General features: G+C 43.9%; 2 protein-coding genes across 2 annotated transcripts; both read right to left on the bottom strand.

Annotated features, from left to right (window-relative positions):
- Positions 1–1410: 1410 nt before the first annotated feature.
- On the bottom strand, positions 1411–2373 carry LOC117058517 (olfactory receptor 4E1-like). The gene has a single exon (XM_033169715.1). It carries the CDS (start codon positions 2371–2373, stop codon positions 1426–1428), a length of 948 nt encoding a protein of 315 aa, XP_033025606.1. The 3' UTR covers positions 1411–1425.
- Positions 2374–8930: 6557 nt separating this feature from the next.
- LOC117058489 (olfactory receptor 4E1-like) lies at positions 8931–9911 on the bottom strand. Its single transcript, XM_033169678.1, has one exon. The coding sequence runs from the start codon at positions 9906–9908 to the stop codon at positions 8943–8945; it is 966 nt and encodes a 321-aa protein (XP_033025569.1). The 5' UTR covers positions 9909–9911; the 3' UTR covers positions 8931–8942.
- Positions 9912–17507: the final 7596 nt, after the last annotated feature.

The following is a 17507-nucleotide window of genomic DNA, read 5'->3' as shown; positions in this document are numbered from 1 at the left end:
TATAGGGTATGTTGAATTTTTCCTTGCTACATGCGGGGTGTGGGTGGCGCTGTGGTCTAAACCACAGAGCGTAGGGCTTGCCGATCGGAAGGTCGGTGGTTCAAATCCTTCCATTGTTCGGTGTCAGCTCCTGCCCACCTAGCAGTTCGAAAGCACGTCAAAGTGCAAATAGATAAATAGGTGGGAAGGTAAACTGCGTTTCCATGCGGTGCTCTGGTGTCGCCAGAAGCGGCTTTGTCATGCTGGTCACATGACCCGGAAGCTGTCTGTGGACAAACGCTGGCTACCTTGGCCTATAGAGCGATATGAGTACGCAGGCCCAGATTCATCCGCGACTGGACCTAATGGTCAGGGGTACCTTTACCTTTACCTTTACCTTGCTACATTGGACTGCTTCCTACAGATGCTTTCACGCCCCTCTCTGGTCTCCAACCAGGCATAATCAGAGCTCAAGGACAAATTCCAGCAAGGCAAAACCACACAAGGATAGTGTGAAGTAGGACAGGCGAAGGCCATGGCGTGAGGAAAGAGGAATAGCTGAAGAGGGATTATGGCCTGGGAAGAGACTCAAGGGCCAGGCAGAGAAGTCTGGAGGGCCACATTAGGCCCCGGGGTTTTATGGTCCCAACCCCTCCATCTATAAAGGTCCGATACAAGTCCATCATGGAGCAGGCACAGATTGTAAGAACACCTTGGATCGAAAACATATTTATACCACTTTAACAGCCATGACTTTCCCCCAAAGAATCCTGGGAACTGTAGTTAGTTAAGGGTGCTGAGGGTTAGTTAAGAGACCCCTCACAGAGCTATCATTCCCAGCACTCTTAAGAAAATCCAGTTCCCAAGATTCTTTGAGGAAAGCCACAAGGGTTAAAGTGGGGCAAGTCTGGTTTAAATATATATGGTGCGGATGTGGCCACAGACTCTGAAGGGCATTTTATCAATCGACTTCAAGAAAATTATATACCGCTTATTTTAAGAAACCTCCTCAAAGCATTTTACAAAAGGAATAAAATCATCAGTTAAAAAACGTAAGTTAATAACAACTATTTAACACATTCAAAAATTAATTAAAATCAACAACAAGCTAAAAACCAGGTTAAAGAACATGTCAACATTCTACATGTCTAGATAGGCTTGCCTGATTTTTTTTTTTTAGCAAATGTTGAAAAAAGTACAGAAGGGACCTGCTTGATGTCAATTGGCAGGGAGTTCCAAAGATTAGTAAGGAGTCTGCACTGAAATGAATCCAGTAAAACTAAGGTTTCAAATCCACTGCTGAATTCTGGGGTATACCCGAGTTCAATATGAAATATTGTTTACTGATTGTAGTCAAAAGCTGTTCCTTCTTACTAGTTTGCAAAGGATGATTGAAATAAAGCAGATTTGCGCTTTTATGAATGTACCATTTCATTCCTCTTCCTCCTAATGCCCTTTGCCTTCCAGATTGACCTGTCGGCCTCGCAGCTTGTTCAGGGCATTCAGCATGTCCTCGTTCCGCAGGGTGTAGATGACCGGGTTGAGGAGGGGTGTGACTGCCGTGAAGAAGATAGAAACCACCTTGTCCGCAGCCAAACTCTTGGCCGGTCTGAGGTAGATGAAGATGCAGTGGCCCAGGAAGAAGGTGACCACCGTTAGGTGAGCAGCGCAAGTCGACAGAGCCTTCCGCCGCCCTTCAGAGAAGCGGTTCCTCAAGGAAACGAGGATGACCACGTAGGAGACCACCAGGACCACGAAGCAGACCACCGAGATCAACCCCGAGTTGGAGACGATGAGGATTTCGAAGACGTAAGTGTTGGCGCAGGCCAGTTTGATGACCAAAGGGACGTCGCAGAAGAAGTTGTCGATGCTGTTGGGGCCGCAGTAGGGCACATTGAGTGTCAACAATGTCAGGGCTATGGAGTGCAGCAAACCACCCAGCCACATGGCCACAGCCAACCGGAGGCAGACGCGGCGGCTCATGATGGTACCGTAATGGAGGGGATTGCATATGGCGGCGTAGCGGTCGTAGGCCATGATGGTGAGGAGGAAGATCTCCGTGCAAGCAAAGAGGTGGAGGAAGAACATCTGGGCTATGCATTCCCCAAAGGAGATGGTCTTCGTCTCCGCTAGGAAGTCGGCGAGCATTTTGGGCATGACCACGGAAGAATGGCAGACGTCGATGAAGGAGAGGTTGCTGAGGAAGAAATACATGGGCGTGTGGAGATGTTGGTCGTAGATGATGGTGACGACGATGAGAACGTTGCCAACTAGGATCAGGGAGTAGATAGCTGTGAAGAAAACGAAGAGCGCCAGTTCGGTGCTGTGGCTGCTGGTCAAGCCTGACAGGACAAATGTCTTCACTGTAGTGACATTCCCTGGTACTGCATCCATCTCTGTGGTGGAGGCTGGAAGGGATGCAGGACAGAAACAGGGAAGATGAGAAACTGAAATTCTGATTGGCCTGGAGTCTCTTTGGGTGAAAACAGACAGAACCACCCCAAATACACAGGAAGAGGATAGGGGACCTGATTTGTTTTTTAAAGGAAAAGGAAGTTGAAATCTACTTCCACCTGTGACTAGTGTTATATGACATGGGAGGCCTTTGATCAGAAACCTTGAATCTTTTTTTTTTATGCTAAAAAACCAGCCGCAGACTCCCAGCAAAGGAAGAACGGATACAGAAACTTATGCAATATGCAGAAATGGTGAAACTTACTGGAAGAATAAGAAATCAAGATAACAAACTTTTGATAAAAGAATGGAAATGGTTTCTTGAATATTTACAGTAAACAGATAAAAACACTGGCAGGATTATTGTAATAACCTGCAGTTACGTAAGAGTATATATTGAAAGAAGAGAGATAAGTTAAGTGAATTTGGATATGCAGAAGATATTAAAAATAAATTTAAGGAACCACAGAAAAAGGGGGAAGGAAGTCAAGTTTTAAAATGTCAAAATGGATTGTAAAATCAGTGAAGTGTATATCTCTGAAAAGTACATAAAAATAATAATTTTAAAAAACAGATCTAGTTTGGGGCTGGGGCAGTGGGAGAGAGGAGGGTTAATTCTTTCCTCTCTGCCATGTCCCCACTCTGAGGAGGGGGAAAAGATATACTTATTTCTTTTTTTGCCTTTTTATAATTTTATTTATTTACTGTTATTTTATATTACAAGTTAAGTTTTGTACATTTATGCAATTCTTCATAATATATCACATTTACACAATTTTCCATATATATTATATGCATAACCTTATGCATATACTTAGTCATGTACATATGCATTGTATATTCTTCACTTCCCAGTTTTATTTCCCTTATATATCACCCTCCCCCTTCCTCCCCCTTAGCCCTATGACTTCCCTCTACCCGACTGTGACTTCCTTATTGATTTTATATGAACCTTCATATTGAGATTATTTTTCTATGTCATAATTTTATATTTACCTATTGTATTTTGATTTATTTTAACTTTGTGAACTCAATCTATACGTATCAATAAATTTTTATTAATGCCTCTTTTATTCATATATTCGTAAAATAAAATATATACTTATTCGTAAAATAAAAGATATACTTATTTCTATTGATAGATTTATGGATATGCCACCTTTCGAGCCATAGCTTGCCTGAGGAGGCTCACAATATATATAAAACTAGCCTAAGGAATTGAAACAACATGTAGTGGCCAGAAACAAAAAAAGGCACCTTTCAGTTCAACCATGATTAAAAAGGCCAGATAAAAACAAATAACAGAGGTGAAGGGGCAGTCCTATGGCGAGATCTGCTGCGATGAGTATTTTTCTCCATTTTTGAGTCCTAAATTCATTTCTCCACATTTCTGGATCGGTTCACGTCCCCCACCCCTTTTAAAAAAAGGTCCCCATGAAAAACCACCAGCATTTTTAGTGCAAATTTCTCCTAACATGTGCAATTTGGTGTGCTATTTTGCCTACATGTACACAATTTGGCAGAGCCGTGTTCCCTCATAGAAAGAAATATTTGTATGCCTTTTCCCACTAATATAGGCTTAGTGCATGCCACTGTGTCCCCATTAGTTGGCTGGAGAACTGTATTGCAAGATTCGGAGCAGTGCAAACGCTGAATCATGGTTGTGCTTTGGTTTACGCATTCCTTCGGCAAGTGCAAATGAGGTAGGGTTCTCCTTTAAATGCAAGCAGAACTGAATTTCTGTCCCCTTCCTATCATTGGGCCACAATAGAACAATGTTCTGCAATAGAACAATGAAAGGAAGGAAGGAAGGAAGGAAGGGAGAGGGAGAGGGAGAGAAAGAGAGAGAGAGAGAGAGAGAGAGAGAGAGAGAGAGAGAGAGAGAGAGGTTGAGATGGAGAAATCGCTTCCTTCCAGACTGTTGCTGTGTTCAAGAGAGGGATTCGATCTCGCATACTGCTTGCGCAACTGAAGTTGATTTGGCCCTCTTATGTGGCAAACACACCTCCCTTCCCAGAGACTGAACTTTTTGCAATAAGGCAAGCAATGAGAAAATGCAGTGCGAAATGTGGGATAACATTTGCCGGGTGCAATATCACACCACCACCTGCAAACGTATCTCGCTAACCAGCAGACTCAGGATGCGTCAATGTAGGTATCAGCCTCAGCACCACTGCAGATTTTCATGAATTTGGGAAAGCACTGGATTGTCTCGACCGCCCCTCTGCAAACTATGCAGCCAAATCAGGATAAATGCTCAATGAACAAACCATCTGGAGGTGACCGTAGTCTGTGCTAAAAGGCTTGAAGCTCTGCTCTCAGAAGCTCTGAATAATGTGCATTTGTATAAATCAGGCATGTCCATAGCCGGCAACTTTCTCCTTTTCTTGCGAGGAATCCTATTTGGAACAAGGCAATTTCCCTTAAAAAAAGGGAAAAGTTGACAGCTATGGGCATGTCCAACAAGTAGATCATGATCTACTGGTAGATCACGGGGCGTTCCTGGTAGATCTCTGGCCCCTCAAAAGCTCAACAACTTTGCCTTTCCAAAAAAGCTCAACAACTTTGGCCCATCCAACGACAATGGGCAGATCACTGCCAGTTTTTTTTATACTGTGAGTCTATTGGGTGTTGGACGTCCCTGACTATAAATGATGAAAATCATGATGGTTTGCGTATAACCCATTTATTTGCACAATTTCTACTGTTTCTGCTAGTTAGAGGGCAAAGACATTTTCTCTCTCTCTCTCCCCACCCCGCACCGTACACACACAGCTTTTGAGATGCTGCCATGTGTAGCTCAAGACACTTGAAAACCTGTCCTCACATCAGAAAGGATTTAGAAGCTTTCTGATTTATTATTTAAATTTTCTGTTATTATTTAAATATGTTATTCTCATTATGCTGGATCTCATTTCTGCATTTGGGTAGTGCAAATGAAGAACACACACAGCTCTGTAGATGAACGATGCATTTACACCCATTTAAAAATTAACAACTGCTAGGACTTGGCTAATTTGTCACAGTTTTGGACCTCAGTGACAGGTGTGATTTCGAGTGTGTTTCCATTTATAATTTCAACAGAGAAGTTTTGTTCATTTAAGATCTGGGCAGATCCATAGGATAGATTTAAAGCACGTCCAGAGCACATTGAAAGCATAGGGCTCCCCCAACAAATCCTAGAAATTGTAGTTTCCCTCTTGCACAGCTGCAATTCCCAGCATCCTTAACAAACGACAGTTCCCAGGATTTTTTGGGGTGAGAATTAATGCACTTTAGATGTGCATTAGGTATACCGTATTTTCTGGCGTATAAGACGACCCCCAACTTTTCCAGTTAAAATATAGAGTTTGAGATATACTCAACCACAGATTCTCCACCCGGCGTATAAGACGACCCCCGACTTTTGAGAAGACATTCCTGGATTAAAAAGTAGTCTTATACGCCAGAATATACAGTATGTGCTTTCAGTGAATGCTGTGCACCCGCTCACAGAACCCCCAACCCTCCCTTCTCTAACTGAATGAATGAAATGCCACTTACATTTCTTTCCGGAGGTGCTGGAGATTCTTTGGGCGGAGATATTTTTGGACAAGCGCCTAACGTTCAATTTAAAAAACAGTTTCTTCTGAATGCCTCTGAAGGCTACACAGATCAGCTTAAGGGAATCAGAGAGAAGAACTTGTAATTTCAACACTCTCTTCGAAGTGCATTTTGACCCTTCCAGGCTGCGTTTCTAAGAACGACAGTCCTAGCTGAATTTGCTTTGTATAAAATTGCTACTACAAAGTGTTGTCTTGGGCCAAATGAATAATCCTGTATATAAATTGCCTCTGAACCAACGTGAAGTTTAGATCCAGATCAGGTCTCTACATTTTGGTTTTCCTTTGGCATAATTTAAATATTGAAATACAGTTTCGTTCAAGTTCGTTTCTGGGAAGCTTGAGAGACCTAAGGAGTTGTGGTTAAAGTAAGCCTGCAAAGGACTACACAGGGAAGGGAAAAAGACTCATGAAATGTTGCTTTGTCCCTTCTGGTTGCCACCATTGGAGATCCTTTATGCTTTTCCTCTCTCGACATGCTTCTTATTCTGTCATAGCCGAGAATGTGTAACTCCAATTGGAGCATCAAAGCGAGGATTGCAAGTTGAAGTTCTCACAATTAAGTCACAGGGGAGGTCTTACGCAAGTTGCCACAAAGTTTTAGAAACGCCAAAGTTAAGCCTGGCGTCGTTTAACAAGCCCTCTTAGGCTTTGAGGAATCGTGTGTCAGTTTGGACAGAGAACAACACAACAATTGCCCATAATTGCACAACGAAAACTCATCCAGTCTAACTCCATTAATGGCACAGGTCTAGATCAGGGGATGCAGTGAGGATCACTAGCTAGATAATTTTAACCAAAGGTGGGTGGATTAGGCCAAAGGCCCATCTAGTTCAATACCCCAAGCAGGATACCAAGCAGATGCTTCCAGCCTGGAAGCCTGCAAGCAGAAGAATCGGAGTTTTGTCCCCGCTTGAGATTCCCAGGAACTGGTTTTCAGAGGCATTCTGTCTCTAAAGTAAGCCTGAAAGGAAACAAAGCATGTTTGAGTTTGTCTGACCCTCTACTGGTCACCAAGTCTATACCACTTCAGATTGCAGGTCCTCTATGGGGGGCGGGCGTCCTTGCATGCAGAAAGCTAGCACATGGTGCAACATATACTGTACCGGCAAAAAAGGGGGGGGCAGGTCTGGAAGAGCCTTTCTTTCTATTGGGCGGGCACATTTACAAGTGCCACATTACCAAGTGCCTGTTTTACACTTAATAAAGACTTGATCTTTAGTGTGCCTGTTCTCTGGAACTCCCTGTCACTGGATTTGAGGCAGGCATTTCCTTGGTGCTGTTAATGTCTGCTAAAAATAGGCAAGCCTACACGGGCATGTAATTTTATTATGTAGAGTGTATTTGTTTTAAAAATCTTTTGCATTTATATTTCCGTAGTTTTGCTACGTCTTTCTGCTTTTACTGCCTTAAAAAACACGAATATTATATACTATTCTGTGTAAACTGTGTAGAGGTTTTTGTTATTAAAAATATTAAGCAGCATATGAATCTTATTCAATGAATAAAAGCTTTGTCTGGAGATGCCAGGAATTGATTGTGGGACCTTCTGAATGAAAAGCAGGTGCTCTACCAGTGAATGACAACCTTCCCCCAGCCACACTGCCTCTCCTGCATAGACCTTTAAAGTAACACGGTGAAATCCTTCAGTTGTTTCAGGTGGCTGCAGGGATTTTGTTAGATTCCCTGCACAGTTTCTGCGCCGAAATGCACCCCTCTGTACAGCAAACGGAAGCCCCCCCTCCACAAAATAGTTTGAAATCCAAGCTAAAGCGTGCAAGTCAAGTGGCATTTATAGATGCATGTGTAAGTTTATTGAAAGATACTCGGAGTCGAGTGTGAATTTCATGCTCTTTATTCAGCTCATAGTAGTGAGGAAATGCAGTTCCCCCAAAATGTTTGCTTTATATACACTATTTACACAATGGGCCCCACGTGATTGGCTAATTCCGGGATACTCCTGTCTGCCAATCGGAATGCGGATTCACTTCCACCTGGAGCTGGATTGGGTGGCTCCTGCAGACCAATCAGACTGCTGCAATCTCAATCCTATTGTTCTGGGACCAATCAGACTGCTGCAATCTCAATCCTATTGTTCTGGGACCAGTCAGACTGCTGCAATCTCAATCCTATTGTTCTAGGACCAATCAGCCTGCTGCAGTTTGGATCCTATTCAACTCAGTACATAACATTTATTAAATACACATTTTGTTCATCAACATTTGCTGCTCATGTTTATTTTCATTTGCTCCATATGCAGAATCTAGAGTTTGCGAGTTTGCCAGGGGCCATGTTGGCATCGATGGACACTTTGGTATTTAGAAGCTCTGGTCCATAGGCTCTTCAAATGCAGCAAGTGCTCACCCAGTAACATAATAAGGATAAGTCTTTTGTGAGTGCAGGAGTGCAAAATTTGATCAGGGGGATCAGGAAACTGTCTGGAGCCAGTGTGGTGTAGTGGTTAAGAGCGGTAGACTCGTAATCTGGGGAACCGGGTTCGCGTCTCCGCTCCTCCACATGCAGCTGCTGGGTGACCTTGGGCTAGTCACACTTCTCTGAAGTCTCTCAGCCCCACTCACCTCACAGAGTGTTTGTTGTGAGGGAGGAAGGGAAAGGAGAATGTTAGCCGCTTTGAGACTCCTTTGGGTAGTGAAAAGCGGGATATCAAATCCAAACTCTCCTTCTTAACTCATGCACTGTCCCCCAAGTTGAAAAGCTCTGAGTGCCAGGTTCTCCTCTATGTTCCAAACCCCACATTTTCATGGTGAACCCATGGAAGATGTGCAGTGCTTGAGATCCATAGGGTTCCATGCTTGCTTGCCTGATTTCGCACTGGCCGTGGTGACATTCCACCTGGGCCCTTCTCCCCAACTTCCCTCTGCACCTCCTCATAGTACAGCCGGACCCTCACTTTTCCTCCACCGCCACCTTCCTGCCAAACAGTTTGTTGAGCGCCTGCTTCATATCCTCGTTCCTCAGCGTGTAGATGATGGGGTTCAGCAGAGGGGTGACGGCAGTGAAGAAGACAGACACCACCTTGTCCTCCGAGAAGCTGGTGGAGGGGCGGGAATAAATGAAGATGCAGTGCCCCAGGAAGAGGGTCACCACCGTGAGGTGGGCTGCGCATGTCGAGAGTGCCTTGCGTCGGCCTTCCGCAAAACGTTTGCGGAGGGAGACCAGGATGATGCCGTAGGAGACCACCAGGACCACGAAGCAGACCACAGAGATCAGCCCCGAGTTGGAAACAATGAGGATCTCAATGACGTAGGTGTCTGTGCATGCAAGCCTGATGACCGGGGGGACATCACAGAAGAAGTTGTCGACCTTCTGGGGCCCACAGTAGGGTAGCTTGATGGTCATGCCAATCAAGGCGAGAGAGTGCACCGTGCCGCCCAGCCAGATCGTGCCAGCCAGCAGGAGGCAGACCTTGTGGTTCATGATGGTGAGGTAATGCATCGGGTTGCAGATGGCCACATAGCGGTCATAGGCCATGACGGTGAGGAGGAAGATCTCAGTGCAGGCAAAGAGGTGGAGGAAGAACATCTGGGCCACGCAGCCCCCAAAGGAGATGGTCTTTGCAGCCGAGAGGAAGTCAGCCAGCATTTTGGGTACAGTGACCGTGGCGTGGCAGACATCGATGAAGGAGAGGTTGCTCAGGAAGAAGTACATGGGAGTGTGGAGCCCCTGGTTGTGGATGATGGTGACCACAATGAGAATATTGCCAGCCAAGGTGAGTAGGTAGACCACCAGGAAGACCACAAAGAGCACCAGCTGCGTCCCAGGGTCGTTGGACAGCCCCACGAGGATGAACTCAGTCACCGAGGTCTGGTTTGGGGCTGCCACAGTCCAGTTTGGAACCACACGTTCTTCCATTTCCGTTCTAGAGAAAGGGAAAGAGCAGAAGAACATTTTGAGTGACCTAGAAGGTCCTTTATTTATTATTTCATAAACTCTACATACCGCTTGATTGAAAAGAGAAACCCTCAGAGCAACATATGAACAACTTGCATATAAACGCAGACTTGCCATGGACCAATTCAATGATATTTGGAATCCATTCTTACAAATACTGTAACAGGTTGTACAGGTGAAGCACAATAACAACTTTGTAAAGTATACAGTTTTGGGTGTCTCCCCCCCTTTATTTTCCCTTGTTACTTTCTTCTCTCTCTCTCTCTCTCTCTCTCTCTCTCTCTCTCTCTCTCTCTCTCTCTCTCTCTCTCTCTCATTTACATCTCACCATGTTTAGTGCACATATAATTATGTATTTTTTAAACTTTCAATAGAGATGTCAAAAAAAAGAATGGTGCAACAAAGTTGTCAGCAAAAACAGTTATTTAAGACATTAAAAAAAAATAAAAGAAAGCCAACGATAAGCTAAAAACCAGATTAACCTTCTACATATCTGGGTAGACTTGCTTGAACAAATACGTGTTTTGCACTGGGAAAAAAAGAGTACAGTGAAGCCACTGGTTAGATGTCAATAGGAAGGCAATTTCAAAGTGTGGGTTCTGCCACACAGAAAGATCAATTTCTTACAAAATTGGGAGGGGTTTCAAATCCACACTTCAGTACAGCAATGACAGTCACAGATTCATAAGCTACTGGCTCCCTAGAAATTCACCTCCAATGGCATAATTTGACCATGGAGGTTCTATGTAGTTATCATGGCCAATGTGTGTGTGTGGAGGGGTTATTGGGTTGTTTTTGATTACCATATTATTCTGTGTATAACACGCCCCCCTGCATAAGACGCTCCCTATTTTGGGGGACTCAAAATTAAGAAAATGGGGGGAGACTGCCCAGAGTTTTTGAGCTTTTTTGTGGAGGATTGGCCAAAGTTGTTGAGCTTTTGGTAGTCACTCACCCAACTGGCCAACACTGCCAATTCCAAATGTCACAGAAGCCTAAAATCGTCTGCCCAGTCGGTGACATCAGCCGCCAATCGCCCACCCAATTGCCGAAACAGCAGCCAATCAGCAGCAGCCCTTGCCACAGCCACCAATCACCAGAACGGTCGCCACTGACAATCTCAAACTTGTGGCAGAAAGCAATCACCTGTCCCAATTCTGAACTGCCCATGGATAAGACGACCCCAAATTTTGGACATGATTTTAACAGAACATTCTTGCTGCTATAGTCTTAATATTTACAACCAGATGAAGGTTTCATTTTCGGAATAATAAATTTTCAGAGTAGTTTTTACAGTTATATCAAAAATTACTGATTTGGTTATATTATTAGAAATACATAGACGGATACTTATGAAATTATTGTGAGGTTTAATAAGTTAACTGTTTATATTTGGACAACTTTATCTGCTGTACTTTATCGGAAGGAGAAAAATAATCCTTTTCGTAATAACAATTTAAACAATTTATTTAATTAAAACAGTAACATTATAGCATATGTATCCATGTTTCTTAACTGATGTGGATAAACTTTTTTTTAATATATAAAAGTTTTAGCACACATGAAAAACTTAAAACAAACCCTTATTTCCTGATGAATCCTTTGGACTATAATGCAACTTAAATAGAAAACTATCTTTAGAAAGATTTTCCCTCCAAAATCATTTTATTTTTAAAACCCAACTTAAATTAAAAAAATGCATTTAAAAAAAATAAAATCTGATTAAAAAATTTAAAATCAATTTTTAATTTTTTTTAAATCATTGATTATTATTTTTGTAAATGATTTTTATCCACCCTGGTGCTGAATAATCCAGGAGCCTTTTCTGCCTCTCCATGTGGGTCAGATCTTTGACACAATGATCTTCCTATCCACCCATGTATTCTGCCCCCTGTACACACATACCACCAACTCTCAGTTAACCATATATGTGGCATCTCACGCTCAGGCCCGTGGGTGCCCACTGCCACAACGTAGACATGTGATGTCACACACACACACACACACACACACACACAACTCCCTCCCCAGAAAAGGGTGCCTTGTTCACTGGCTGCGGAGGACGGAGCTGATCTGCTCTCTCGGAACTACGATTCTCTCCGCACAGAACTACAATTCCCAGAGTTTCCTGTGAAGAAGAACTGACCGTTCTGAGAATATTAGCTCTGTGAGGGGAACAGGGGACTCCTAATAGCTCTCAGCACCTCTTAACAAACTACAGTTCCTTCCCGGGGTTCTTTGGGAGAATCCCCCTCCTTTGAGAGAGGAGAGGAGAAGAAGGATTGTAAAGAGTGGTAAAGAAATAAGGCAATGCAGCCAGATTGCTTTCAAATGAAATATAGATAATTGTTACTATAGCTTCACTATGGCCAAAGTACACCTTAATTTAGAGGTGGTAAGGGATGAGGGAGAGATTTGATTCAGGCCACATTTAAAGATGAACCTATTAACTTCGCTCTTGCTGAAACAATCATAAGCATCACACACACAGCCATCCATCAAAACCCACACTTATCTAAATCTTGCAGTGAAGGTCTCCGGCCAATGAAGCTTTACAAAAATGCATATATTAGGGGAATGAACATAACAGTAGAAATGACATACGAAAATGCGTTACGTTAGGAGCAAGTGCTCGCAAAAATGTTTACTCTAGTCAAAATTGCATACAAAATCTGTTTCTTCAGGGAAATTCACACTGTTTACCCCTCGCCATCCTTGAGATTTCCCCTATCGAAATCTCACACACACACACACACACACACACACACACAGCTGCTAATTTTGCTGGAGAAAAATGAATCCAGGTATTTTTCGTACATTGGGGCAAATGCAATAGCAGCTGTGTGTGTGTGTGTGTGTGTGTGTGTGTGTGTGAGAGAGAGAGAGAGAGAGAGAGAGAGAGAGAGAGAGAGAGAGAGAGATTTTGATCAGAATAAGTGCTTTGGGGAGCAACACCACTCCCTGATCTGAATTGCTTTCACACCCACATCCCTGCTTTTAAGATTTATCTTAAAAGAAGCAGAAGAAGAGGAGCAGGAGGAGCTGACAAGGAGCCTTATTTCGAACCTCTAAGGAAGTTTTTTTTTAGCATCAACCAACCCCTAAATCTTTTCAAGTGATCCATGCTTTCAAATGATAAATTGAAAAGACCTGCGACGTTGCAGTAGTCTCGGGAATATAGCTGCCGTCTCCGCTGTTGCCTTCTGAAAAGTTTAAGAACCAGGTTGCAGCACTGCTTCTCTCAGGATATATAACCGTCCGCTGTTTTGCACCAATCCAGGCTCTTGCCAATTTCACTTTGTTGCAAATCTTCAGCAAGTCAGCCCCACAGAGATCAGAACTCCTGACATGGCACCACAAGGGAGATAGTTAGGATGTTCGAAACTTCCACGATGCTTTCGAACATTTGTACAGCACCGCTGTTCTCTGCAAGGGGGAGAAAAAAAACACACGACAACTTTATTCTTTAATTTGGATTCTCTGCTGTTCTGATCCAAGGTGGTGTGCTTTTGTGCTGCCCGGTTAGATGAGATATGAAGGAGCCCTTGAATAATGGTGGTGGTGAGGAGGAGGAGGCAAGAGCCCACAAGCCTGACTCCCCCCAATTTCAACCTAATCATGCCCCTCCCTGAGATGTGGAACCTCTGGTCCTGCAGTTGCTGCTGGACTACAACTCCCACCATCCCCTGTTATTCTGATTGGGACTGATGGGAGTTTGAGTTCAGTGACATCTGGAGAACTAGAGGGGTCCAGGGCAGCCTCATACAAACTGTGTCAGGGATGGCATCTTATTCTCAGGCCTGTGGGTGCCCACTGCCACAACGTAGACATGTGATGTCTCACACACCCACACACAAAAAAATTCCCTCCCCGGAAAAGGGTGCCTTTCTCACTGGCTGCAGAGGTCGGAGCTGAACTGCTTTTCTCTTGGAACAACAATTCTCTCCGCACAGAACTACAATCCCCAGAGTTCCATGTCAAGAAGAACTGGCCATTCTGATAATTTTAGCTCTGGGGAACAGGGGTCCCCTAATAGCTCTCAGCACCTCTTAACAAACATATATTTATTTATTTATTGAATTTATATATCACCCTATACTTGAAGTCTCAGAACAAAATCAAAAATATAAAACCACAATATATATAATCACATTTTAAAAGGGCATAGGATGTCAATCAAATCAACCAAAGGCCTGGTTGAAAAGAATCATTTTTGCCTGGTGTCTAAAGGTGTATAATGAAGGCGCCAGGCGAACTTCCCTGGTGAGAGCATTCCACAGACTAGGAGCCACTGCAGAGAAGGCCCTGTTCTCGTGTTGCCACCCTCCGGATCTCTCGAGGAGGAAGCTCATGAAGAAGGGCCTCAGAAGATGATCTCAGGATCCAGGTAGGTTCATATGGAAAGAGGTGGTCCTTGAGGCATTGCGGTCCTGAGCCGTTTCAAGGCTTTAGAGGTCAAAACCAGCACTCTGAATTGGGTACAAAAAACTAATTAGTAGCCAGTGCAGTTGGACCAGGATTGGTGTAATATGCTCAAACTGTCCCACTCTGGCCTCTGGCCACTGAATTCTGCACTAGCTGAAGTTTCTGGATCATCTTCAGAGGCAGCCCTACATATAACACATTGCAGTAATCTAACCTTGAGGTTACCAGAGCACAGACAACAGTAGTTAGGCTATCCCTGTCCAGTTAGGGGCATAGTCTTCTTCTTTGGCGATCACTTGTAGCCAAGTAAGATTGTCTTCCATGAACACAGTCTTAACAGTGAGTCCATAAGTGACTGTGGAGGCCAATTCTGGATCCACACATCCTTCCACAGCAGGGACATAGGTTTCTGGGCGGGAGTTGATCACGGCGAGGGTTTGCCAAACGTGCCTTCCTCTTAGCACGTTTCTCCCTTTCGTCCTGAGTTCAAGCGTCTTCAAAGCCCACGACACCTTTGGTAAAGGTTGTTCTCCAATTGGAGTACTCACAGGCCAGTGTTTCCCAGTTGTCTGTGTTTAAACTATATTAAAAAAAAAAGATTTGCCTTGAGAGAGTCTTTTGTTGACCTCCAGCATTACACTTTCCATTTTCAAGTTCGGAATAGAGTAGTTGCTTTGGAAGTCGATAATCAGGCATCCGAATAACATGACCAGTCCAACGAAGTTGATGTTGAAGAATCATTGTGGTTGGGGGAAGCAATGCCTCTCTATGCCTGTTGCTGGAAACCTCAGGTGGAGAGAGGGATATTGTGCTTGGGTACTGCTTGAGGATTCCCACAGGAGAACAGGATGCTGGACTAGATGTTTTTAAAGAAGAAAGATGCAAGTAGAGAGAGGAGGTGTTTATATTCACCCCCAACATCTGTTTTAGGTAAGCTTGGAGAATGACAAAAGTGACCACTAGGTGTCAGAAAACAACCAGGAATGATCAATGGCTTTTAAAATTTTGTGATAAGGAAGGATACAATTCTGGAAAAAAAGGAGGACGAAGAGGAGATGAAGGTGTGATTGAAACAGAATGAGAGGCTTCGGATCTCATTACAGGGCCTGCCAGTGTCCCAACACCAAATTACATCATGGACATCAGCCCATGTGAATGAGAAATTTAAGTCTTCTTCATGCTTCATGTAGATATTTCTGATGATAACTTCCCTAGCCATTCTCTGTCTCACACATTGGACCTAGAAGAGCAAGAGGTTGTGTTATCAGCAAGTCACAGCAACTGAAGGTACAGGTTACAGGTGGGTAGCCGTGTTGGTCTGCCATAGTCAAAACAAAACAAAACACAAAAAAAATTCTTTTCAGTAGCACCTTAGAGACCAACTAAGTTTGTTCTTGGTATGAGATTTTGTGTGCATGCACACTTCTTCAGATACACTGAAATGGAAGTCACCAGACCCTTAAATATAGTGAGGGAGTGGGGAAGAGTGAAGGTACAGGCACGGCCTTTAATGCTCAGTGTGGGTTGAACAGGTTGCTCTCCTCCCTTCACCCCAGCTTGAAAAATGGGCCTCCTTTTAATCCCCCCCCCTTTTCATCCTTTTCCTTCCCTCATTCCAAGGAATTCTGCCCCTGTAAATGGAGGTTAAAACATGTTTTCTAACCATTGTTAAATCTGTTGTTCTAAACATATAGAGGCCAATTCCGCTCAGCATGAGAGTCATTTGGAGACCCCATTCGCCCCACAGAGCTCCAGTTCCCAGAATTCCCTGGGAAGAGGGATTGATTGTTAAACCACATGTAGCACCCTTAACAAAGTCCAGCACCCAGGAATCTTTGGGGGATGCCGTGCCAATTTAAAGCGATATGATATTGCTTTAAATGTGTGGCGAAGAGGGGGGCCAACTTCTACTCTTCTTGACTTTAAAGGGACAGCTTTTCCTTTTCCACATGTTCTTCCACATGTTAGACACTGAAGCAGGGTGCTTCCTATGCACAAGGGGCTACAAATATTAGAGGAGCAGTGCTATTTGGGGCGTGGGGTTGTTTAACCCTTCCATCCGTACTGTTTCCCTGGTTTAAATCACTCCCCCCCCCCCCAAGCTGCTATATAAGAAAACTACAACAGATTCCACAATTGGTCATGTGTTGCATATAGAATGTTCTGGATCATTCAGCTTTAAGAAGGGGAAACAGGGTGAAAGCAAAGCATCAGTTTGTGGTGGTGGTTTGTGGTGTGCCGAGATCAGTAGGCTTTTCAGAGCGATACAGGAAACTCCCTTACTGTCATTCGTAATGTGGTGATCTTTTGACAGAAGGACCTGTTAAGAGCTAGGGGACGCCAGGCACCCTCCTCGTTTCAGCAGAACAGCTACTCTTCAGCCTTGAGCCGAAAGATGTTCCTGACCCTGCTCTTCACAATTGGTGAGCCTGCTATTTGCTCTTGAAGTCTAGCTCATCCTGTGAACTGTTGTTTGTTAAGGATGCTGAGCGTCATTAGGGGACCCCTGTTCCCCTGAGAGATACAATTACTACAATGATTTAACTATCAATCCTCTTTCACAGGGAAGTCTGGGAATTGTAGTTCCGTGAGGTGCGTAGGGAGCTACCCATATACATTTAGCACCCTTAACAAATTACAGTGCCCAGAATTCTTCAGGGGAAGCCATGGCTGTTTAAAGTGCTATCATAGTGCTTTCAATGTACGGTGTGGCCCGAGTCAAACCATACGTCCATCTAGCCTCGGACTAGGCAATGTGCTGTCCTCCAGATATTGTTGGTCCTCAACTCCCATCATCTCTGATCAGGCAGAGGGCCTTCTTCGTAGTGGTGCCTACCCTGCGGAACGCCCTCCCATCAAATGTCAAGGAGATAAGTAACTACACAACCTTTAGAAGACATCTGAAGGCAGCCCTGTATTGTTTTTTTTTAATGTTTAATGTTTTATTATGTTTTTGTATGTGCTGGGAGTTGCTCAGAGTGGCTGGGGCAAACCAGTCAGACGGGCAGAGTACAAATAATACAATTATTATTACAGTTACAGGTAGGTAGCTGTGTTGGTCTGCCATAGTCAAAACAAAAATAAAAAATCCTTCCAGTAGCACCTTAAAGGTAAAGGTAAAGGGACCCCTGACCA

This window comes from Lacerta agilis, chromosome 14 (assembly GCF_009819535.1).
Source record: "Lacerta agilis isolate rLacAgi1 chromosome 14, rLacAgi1.pri, whole genome shotgun sequence".
Taxonomy (NCBI): domain Eukaryota; kingdom Metazoa; phylum Chordata; class Lepidosauria; order Squamata; family Lacertidae; genus Lacerta; species Lacerta agilis.
Note: the sequence above shows the minus strand (reverse complement) of the source record. Positions and strands in the feature narration are given on the sequence as shown.

What these genes read in the sequence shown, in the direction of transcription:
- LOC117058517 (XM_033169715.1), bottom strand. Translation starts at nt 2,373, where the DNA reads ATGGATGCAGTACCAGGGAATGTCACTACAGTGAAGACATTTGTCCTG.
- LOC117058489 (XM_033169678.1), bottom strand. Translation starts at nt 9,908, where the DNA reads ATGGAAGAACGTGTGGTTCCAAACTGGACTGTGGCAGCCCCAAACCAG.